The 8,750-nt window shown below is 47.3% G+C and overlaps 1 protein-coding gene across 1 annotated transcript; it reads right to left on the bottom strand.

Annotated features, from left to right (window-relative positions):
* Positions 1 to 1,026: 1,026 nt before the first annotated feature.
* LOC309814120 (boLa class II histocompatibility antigen, DQB*0101 beta chain-like) lies at positions 1,027 to 8,550 on the bottom strand. The gene is made up of 5 exons (XM_082639547.1): positions 8,398 to 8,550; positions 6,693 to 6,962; positions 3,038 to 3,319; positions 2,419 to 2,529; positions 1,027 to 1,395 (listed from the first exon to the last, which is right to left on the bottom strand). Exons 1-5 carry the CDS (start codon positions 8,504 to 8,506, stop codon positions 1,388 to 1,390), a joined length of 780 nt encoding a protein of 259 aa, XP_082495673.1. The 5' UTR covers positions 8,507 to 8,550; the 3' UTR covers positions 1,027 to 1,387.
* Positions 8,551 to 8,750: the final 200 nt, after the last annotated feature.

Raw genomic sequence — 8,750 nt, 5'->3', positions numbered from 1 at the left:
ACAGCTGCAACTTTCAGTGATGGAGTACTCCTGCTCTACCTACAGTATTCTATGTGACATCTCAGTTGTGACACGAGACTGTCTGATTCACTGGACCTCAAATATTAGTAAGCTTACTTCCTTTTTTTAACTTTTTTTTTTTTTTTTTTTTTGCGGTACACGGGCCTCTCACTGCTGTGGCCTCTCTCGTTGCGGAGCACAGGCTCCAGACGCACAGGCCCAGCGGCCATGGCTCACGGGCCCAGCCGCTCCGCGGCATGTGGGATCTTCCTGGACTGGGGCACGAACCCGCGTCCCCTGCATCGGCAGGTGGACTCTCAACCACTGCACCACCAGACAAGCCCCCTTTTTTTAACTTTTAGATAAAACGTAAATATGAAAGAGATGTCCTTTTCATTCTTCCCACCACTGTAGAATCCACTGATCTGCTCCAGTGGTTTCCCAGCAGAGTTTCTCTGGATTCTACCCAGAGCTGCTGAATCAGACTCCTGGGTACAGCCTGCTTCTCAACCAGCTCCCAGCCTGTGTGTTGGTCTGACAGCTGGATAACTATCTAACCTCCCCACAAGGGAGGCTTCCTTCCTGTAACCCTGACAGATGGTCATTGAAAGAGTAGATCTAAAAAGTTCTCATCACAAGAAAAAAATTGTAACAATCTATAGTGATGATGTTAACGAGACTTACTGTAATGATCATTTTGCAATATTTACAAATACTGAATCATCACGCTGTACAGCTAAAACTAATATAATGTTGTATATCAATTATACTCAATAAAAAATATATGATTAGCATAGGGACTTCCCTATGGTCCAGTGGCCCAGTGGTTAAGACTCCGCGCTCCCAATGCAGGGGGCTAGGGTTCAATCCCTGGTCAGGGAACTAGATCCCGCATGCCGCAACTAAAGACCCTGCATGCAGCAACAAAGATCCCATGTGCCACAACTAAAACCCGGCGCAAGTCTTAATAAATATTAAAAAAATATATGATTAGCATAAACTTAATAAGAAAGAAGGCTCAGGGTATAGATAACTCATATTCATGTTTAATTATGATATACCCTATAGCCAGGTAATGGTTTCAGTGTGCTTCTCTTGAGCAGTCTTCAGAGGGAGAATGCAAACAGAAAAATCCCTTGGGGTCTGAGTAGACGCTCAGTAGACGCTGTTGGCAGTACACGGGCAGAGGCTCCGGGGTCAGTGCAGGAAGCAGCATCACAGTCAAATCCTTGGAGCAGGGCAAGGGGTAACCTGGTGACTGTGTCAGAGTTAATGGAGGAACCTGATCTCAGAGGAACAGGCTGACAGGCAACTGGGAATTCTGGGCAAGAACAGGCAGCTATTACAGAAGAGCAAAAACCAATCCCTGTCAAAGCATCCTCAGGAGTCAGTGCCCTGGAGAAGAGAGAGAGTGATCAACACGTGGCACCCTGAGGGACGTGCCCCCTCACCTCTTCCCGGCCTGCAGCGTCTGACAGAGAAAGCTGAGGTCTGGGGCACATCACCATCACCTCCCCTAACACCTGCGTAGAGGTGAATCAGCTAAAGAGGACACAAGACTTCAGCCTGATGCAGATGTGTGAAAGGCTGGGGAGCAGCTGTTATCCTTCTGGGGGACACGAAGACATCAAACTTTTAATAAATTAGATAATAACTCACCTTCTTTCTACCACTCGTAGCCTCTTTCAGTCACTATAAGTGCCCACAGGCAGTAGCCACCACCATGTGGCCCAAAGTGGGTATCATCCTGGTGTCCACTAACACCACAGTTCTGGCTCCCAGTTTCACAGACAGATGCCACCAAAGTTATGGCCTGATTCTGGAGAACCACCTCAGGAGCTTCCTACAGAAACTGGGTGAACTTCTCCCCTAACTCTTGATCCCATAGCAGAAAATAGGCCACGGACGAGACCGTTGTGCCCAGGTATACTCACCTCACACCCTTCCCTCTTTTATCTGTCCCCATAACCCCCAGTGAAACAGAGCAAAAACAGTACCTGCTGGTGGAGGCCCAGGAGGTCCCACAAAAGGTCTCATGACACAAACAGCAAGTGTCTCACCCACCCCAAAGGGAAATGAGATAAGCAACTTAATTAGAAATATATTTCTTCCCTACCCATCCTCTCTACCCACAATGCCTTAACTGCCCTAAAATAAAATCTCCCCCAAATGAATGGAACTGTCACTAGAAGGAAGCCCTAGAATAAATCCCACCTGTCACCTCTGTGAAAGGGCTACTTTTCAACCAGTAAAATCAGACTCTAATGACTCCCTAGGTCGTTCCATTTTCGCCCACCACCAGCCTAGTCTCCTTCCTTTCAGGGTCAGGAGGAAAGAGCTACATCTAGAGGCACAGGCCTCCCTGAACAGAGGGTCTCAGTCACAGTCCATCTTCCCCTTTTCCCCAGAGTTCCTTACCCTTCTGGCTCCTGTGACGGATGATGAGGCCCAGCCCGAGGAAGATCAGCCCCAGCACAAAGCCCCCAACACCACTCAGCATCTTGCTCTGGGCAGATCCAGACTGTGCCCCTAGGGATCAGAGCCTGAGTGTCAGCGTTTGCCCCCACACCAAAGGGGGCGTGTCCCTTTGAGAAGCCTGAAGTCTAGTCTGAGATACAGGAGATGGAGGTGCCAGGGGAACCTAGTTCTCCATTCTGACTACCCCTAGGGGAGGGACCCGCCAACTGATCCTTGGACAGAGTGGACGGGTGGGAGAAGGGGAAAGTGGATCCCTGCTCCTCAGGGATACATCCATAACCTTACGCCCTAAGACTCTGGTCACCAGTCAATCCTTCAGAGCTACCACGGCTGGGCTCTGGGGCTCTGGTGTGTAGAGTGAGCTCCCTGTATCTGGAAAGACAATGAGATCAGGATTCTTCTGATGCCCTTACTATGAGGCAAGAGGCACTCTTGTGTCCTGTAATTTCCAGCTCAGTAGGGATTCTGGGGACAAGGGATGAGATGGGATGCACCAAGGAAGCTCTATCTGCCCCTGTCCTGTGGGGCCCACGGTGAAAGGAAACCAAGTGCCCCTTACACCACTCCACCGTGATGGGGCTCTGGAGGCTGGGGTGCTCCACATGGCAGGTGTAGACATCTCCTTGCTGGGGAGTCATTTCCAGCATCACAAGCATCTGGAAGGTCCAGTCCCCATTTCTAATAAGAGGGGTGGACACAACGCCAGCTGTCTCCTCCTGGTCATTCCGGAACCACCGAACTTTGATCTGGCCTGGATAGAAATCTGCCACCGAGCAGACCAGCAGGTTGTGGTGGTTTAGAGCCTCTGTCCTGGATGGGGAGATGGTCACTGTAGGCTCCACTGAGGGAGTAACAGACAGGAAAAGACACAGTGAGATGTGAGACCACACAGCAAGTCTTCCCACTGGGAAGAGTCCTTCCCTGGTACCAGGGTGGAAAGATCCTTGGATTCCAAATCTTGGATTTGGATCTAACCTGGACCACTTTATTAGCTTGAATAAAAACATTAGTCAGTTTACTTTTCAGAGTCTCAAGAGACAGTTTTAATCATTCTATGGGAGTTACTCCGTTGACACTAATTGATAAAAATGAAACACTTTAAATTATAAATTGCTATATTATACAGGCCACTATTTATAACATTTTTTAAATAAAATAATAAACACGGACTTGTCCCCCCTCGCTCTCCCACCTAGAAGTGACCATCAGGATCAGCTCTAGTGACTTGTGCTAGGTCAGTGACACTGTTTTCTGTTAGTCTCTGTGCTCCCCACAGTAGAGGAAATCCAGCAACTTTGACTCCCACCTGGTGACCATGAGATGATCAACAGTAGTCATGGCCCCATGGACTGAGAATTAAGAAAGTACAGACATTTCTATGTCCAGTAAAATGGGACAACAGTGACCATCACGTCCTTCCTACAAAGCAGTGCTTCTCAAACAGGCTACATCTATAATCCTCAGCCCTGTAATACAGAATTCGAGAGCGAGAGCACTTCTTACCGGTCAACAAAGCATCTCTCTCAGTTTTTAGCCTCATCTTAGCTCAAATGCCATTCTGTGGTGAACTCCCCACAAAAATTTATATAATTAAATACCTACACTTCCATCTCTAGTTAATTTATGCCACATATACTTTATTTCATTCATTCATTCATTCATTCAACAAATATAAATTTGACAAGCACTGGGGACCCAAAGATAAACAACAAACTGTGGCCCCTGTCTTTACAGAACTTGCAATCTAGTAACAAAGACAAAACAAAAATTAAAAACAAAAAAGAACCACAAGTGTTATGTCAAAAGTTTGTAATTTTTGAAGGAAAAGAAAGGAAACCTTGAAAACAAGTAACACTGATAAAACATCATGCTTGCCCATGCCTTGATTCCTTTATCTTCTCAGACTGCTACTCATGCTCAAATATGACACACCTCCCAACCTGTTTTACACGTATTATCCTTTATCTCTGCAGCCATTTTATTGCATCTCCCTCATTCTCTTAGTGCAAAACTATAATAAATGTTTTATGTAGTGTTTTATCTATTTGATAATACATTATGTACTCTCATTTACTTTTTTCTCCTAATTTTCTTTTAACATTCAAGTGAGCTGCCCACCCTATTCCATCCCTTTGCTATTAAGAATAACTGCCTTGTTCTGAAATCAGACAAAATTATCATGTGTGTTCTCTATAGAAAATATTCTGAGATTCTTGCAGAAGTTGGCCCGGGTTAGTGAGCATGTCACATGAACATACAATATAACTGGGACTTGCTGAGGTCGGCAGGCAGTCTCGTCACCCCAATAACATGGTACTCGTGAGCCATCATCTGGGAAGAATCATGTTTCCAGTTTGGACTTTAACTCTTTTTTTTTTTTTTTTTGCGGTACACAGGTCTCTCACTGTTGTGGCCTCTCCCGCAGCGGAGCACAGGCTCTGGACACGCAGGCTCAGCGGCCATGGCTCACGGGCCCAGCCACTCCGCGGCATGTGGGATCTTCCCGGAACGGGGCACGAACCCGTGTCCCCTGCATCGGCAGGCGGACTCTCAACCACTGCGCCACCAGGGAAGCCCCTGGACTTTAACTCTTGATCAGGTTCTTCCTGGGCTCTGACTAAAGTCATGGTCAGCTAGGTGGACTTATAAAATCTGTTCATCTTAAACAGATTGGGAGTAAAAAATGGAGGGCACAAGTTCAAGAGAGAAATGTTAGAATAATTTTTAGAAAAAGAACTGAAATAGCAAAAATATAAGTATGTACTTGGTGGCATCAGGATGAAGGAGAAGGCAAGATAGGGTAAAGTAAGCTAAAAGTTATGTGAACATACACAGATAACACCGGGGTCACACTAGGGATTAATCAGTGAGTTTTCAATTCCTTGAATGTATCATTTTGTCCCACTAACATTGAAAATAGGCAGGAACAGATTCATTGCTGCTTCTGGTCATAACTGGCTTGAACGAGGCTTTGCTTCCAGTAGACTCTATATACATGTAGTAAAGAACATGATGACTATTGTGTATTTGGGGGAGGCTTCAAGACAGTGAATAACTGTGTGTAATTACTTAAGCTGTTTATTATGTACCAATATTAGCATATATAAAGTGGTGATGCTGATTGCTAACACCAAGGAAATTAAGTGGCATAATATAGGTAGTGTTTGGTAAGACAATTGTCTAGCAATAGGTGCTCATGAAACTGGTATAATTAACTTTCAGAATGTCTACCCCTGCAGTGGATGTTGGGGGAGCTGGCAGGGAGAGAGAGGATAGGCAGGCCAACGGAACATGAAACAATTTTTATTCAGTAATTAAATGGCATCAACTTATTTACCCCAAAACTTCAGCTCTGTTATCAGCCATTTGTTGAGCTTTTCTAAGAAATTAAAACTTTGCCTTATAACAACTGGATAGGAACAGTTGTTATAAAATATATATAAATTTATAATATAAAAATAGGAACAAGTACTGTTCCTATTTTTACTAAACACTTTTTTTCCTCAGGCTTTGCATTCACGAATTCTAAATTGTTAAGATCCAAGTCAATAAGAGTTTACTTTAAAGCATTAAGCAAAATCGTAAATAATAATTAATACGGTCAGTTTTTAAGACCCTGTTTACCTTTATGCTTTCTCTTGAGCCTAAGTGGCTGGGCAACAGAGAACATTTATTCACTAATTTAAGCAAGGTTTATGGAGCTCATACTACCTGCCAATGTGTCAGGTACTAGGCACACAGGGATAATTAAGACAGTCCCTTGCCAGAAAGAGGGCCGGGACAAGTGATATAGTGACATCCATTTAAGAAACCAGGATTAAGATGAATAATGATTTGAAACCAAAAAGTGAAAATGTATTCTTTCATGGCTGTAATATATCACCGCGTGTGTAAGGTGCCCTGAGAGCAGCCGTGGAGCAGCCCTAACTCCACCAGGCTGAGCTCCTGAGCTTCGGGAAGCAAACAAGCCAAGGGCACGAGGCGGGAACGTGCAGTATTAGTGGAAAGAACTGCACAGGACGGGGGTCTCGAGAGCTGGGGCCATACTGAGCAGTCCCGGGCCTGTCTCCCTGCTGCGCCCTCGGTCCCCGGCCCTCCGCGCGGGACGCCGGGCCTCGCTGTCCCCGTCGCGGGCCTAGGGATCCCACCCCCGCGGCCCCGCGCGGAGTCTCGGCAGGTTGGGGTGGGCCCCGCGGAAGGCGGCCTTCACTCACCTCGCCGCTGCACCGTTAAGCTCTCATCAATCCCGTAGTTGTATCTGCACACCGTGTCCAGCTCGGCCCGTGTCTGCTCCAGGATGTCCTTCTGGCTGTTCCAGTACTCGGCGTCCGGCCGGCCCAGCTCGGTCACCGCCCGGTACTCGCCCACGTCGCTGTCGAAGCGCGCGTACTCCTCCCGGTTATAGATGTAACTGGTCACTAACCGCACCCGCTCCGTGCCGTTGGTGAAGTAACACAGGCCCATATGCTGGACCACGAAATCCTCTGCGGGAGACACCGCCGCTCAGCCAGGCGGCAGCCGCTCGGCAGGCGGGGCGATGTCGGCCCGTGGCCAGCTGGGTCGGAAAAACCTGAAACCCGCCGCTCAACCCCGGGTTCCCGGCCCAGCCCAGCCCTGCGCCTCCTGCTGCGAACCCGGAGCCTCCAGGCGGCTTTCAGAGGCCTCCTGCCCCGTCTGAGGGCTTCCAGAATGACCTTCGTGCGAGGAGGCCTGTCTCTGAGGGGACCTGGGACCTGTGATCCCTGCCTGAGCCTGAGAACCGAGTAAACAGGGCTGTCGGGTTGGTTTTACATCCATCTCTGTACTTAGAGGGATCAGGACGTTCTCACATGAAATGTCATTTTCCCTCGAAATCCTGGGAACCTCACAGGCAAACAAGTGTCTACATAAGCACAAGACTTCAAGGGAATAACAAAGGAGGTGTAGGTAGCATGGAGCTTGTCCTCGTCCTGACAGGAACATTCTCTTGGTCCCTGGCAAAGTGCCTTCCTTCCCATGCGTGGGTTTCCTCTGCGTTTCTGCCACCCCGACCCGACTCCTGTGTGGTTAGAAGGGACTGACACCGCCCCAGTCCTAAAAAGGATGGTTTATTCACGGAAAGAGCACAGACTTTCAAATTAGATAAACTGGATTCCAATTAAACTGAGACAGTTACCAGCTTGGGTGAGTTACTTAACAGAGTATCTGTATCTTAAGTATAATTGTGAAAAAAAGTCATTACATCTACACATAGGGGTGTTAGGAAGATTGAGAGAGAATTTCTATGAAGATACTAATCCTGTGTCTGAAATGAAAGCTTTCTCAATATACATATTTCTCTTCTTACGTTCTCCTTTCTCCTAAATCCCATCCATCCTCAACTCAAGTCTCTGAATACCACTCAAGTCACTATTTGACCGTAAATCAGTGAAACTTGAGGTTAAGACTGCCGGTGGCCACCCAGTCAGCTCCACTCAAATACCAGGAGTTTGCTTCCAGGAACCCTCCACTCAAGAGTCAGGAATGTAGAGTCCTTTTCCTCAAATTCTGAGACTACAGAGACCACTGCTGCCCTACATTTCCCCAACCCAGGATGCCATAGTATTAAGTCCAGACAAGGTCTTGGGGGACCCTGAAATGACAAGTCCTGCTGTGTCTTCTTCGGAGAAATTCTTTAAAACAAAATACCCATGCTCACTTTGTCCCAGCACTTGTAGTAGATACACACTTTGTCTCCTCCTCCCTGTTATAATGTCCCCAGGCTTAAGCCGGTGGGTGGGGGACTGTCCTCACTTTGTCATTAGAAGGTGGAAATGAGAATGTAACATAGTTCTCATCCCCGAAGAGAGGAAATATTCTGAGATCACACCCCAGGCCAAGTGTCCCTCAGAGCCTGGTCCCCAGAGTGGTGGCTCTGGGGAGAAGCTGCCCTGAACTTACGTGGAGAGTCTCTGCCCTCAGCCCCTGGGGTGCTCAGCACCATCAGCATCACCATCACAGCTGTTGTCCAAAGGCCTCTGGGGATCTGCAGAGCCACCATCCTAGACATAACTGAGGACAAAGGAAGAAGTAATGGTAGTGAACACAGCTCACACCCGGTGGATCTGGTGTGCCTACTTTAGAGAATAAAAGCCTATGAAAGCTTCCATGTATGGCAGGATTGGAGAGTCCCAAGAAAAGGAACCAATCAGCACTGGAGCTGAAGTACCTCATGTATCTCTGGGCAGACATTTGTTTTGAAGGTTCTCAGTCTAATGCCTGGCACTCTGTCTTCATCAAATTACACTGGATGA

Source organism: Mesoplodon mirus (assembly GCF_964341445.2).
Source record: "Mesoplodon mirus genome assembly, chromosome: 12".
NCBI classification, from domain to species: Eukaryota; Metazoa; Chordata; class Mammalia; order Artiodactyla; family Ziphiidae; genus Mesoplodon; species Mesoplodon mirus.
This window is presented reverse-complemented; position numbering and strand designations above follow the sequence as displayed.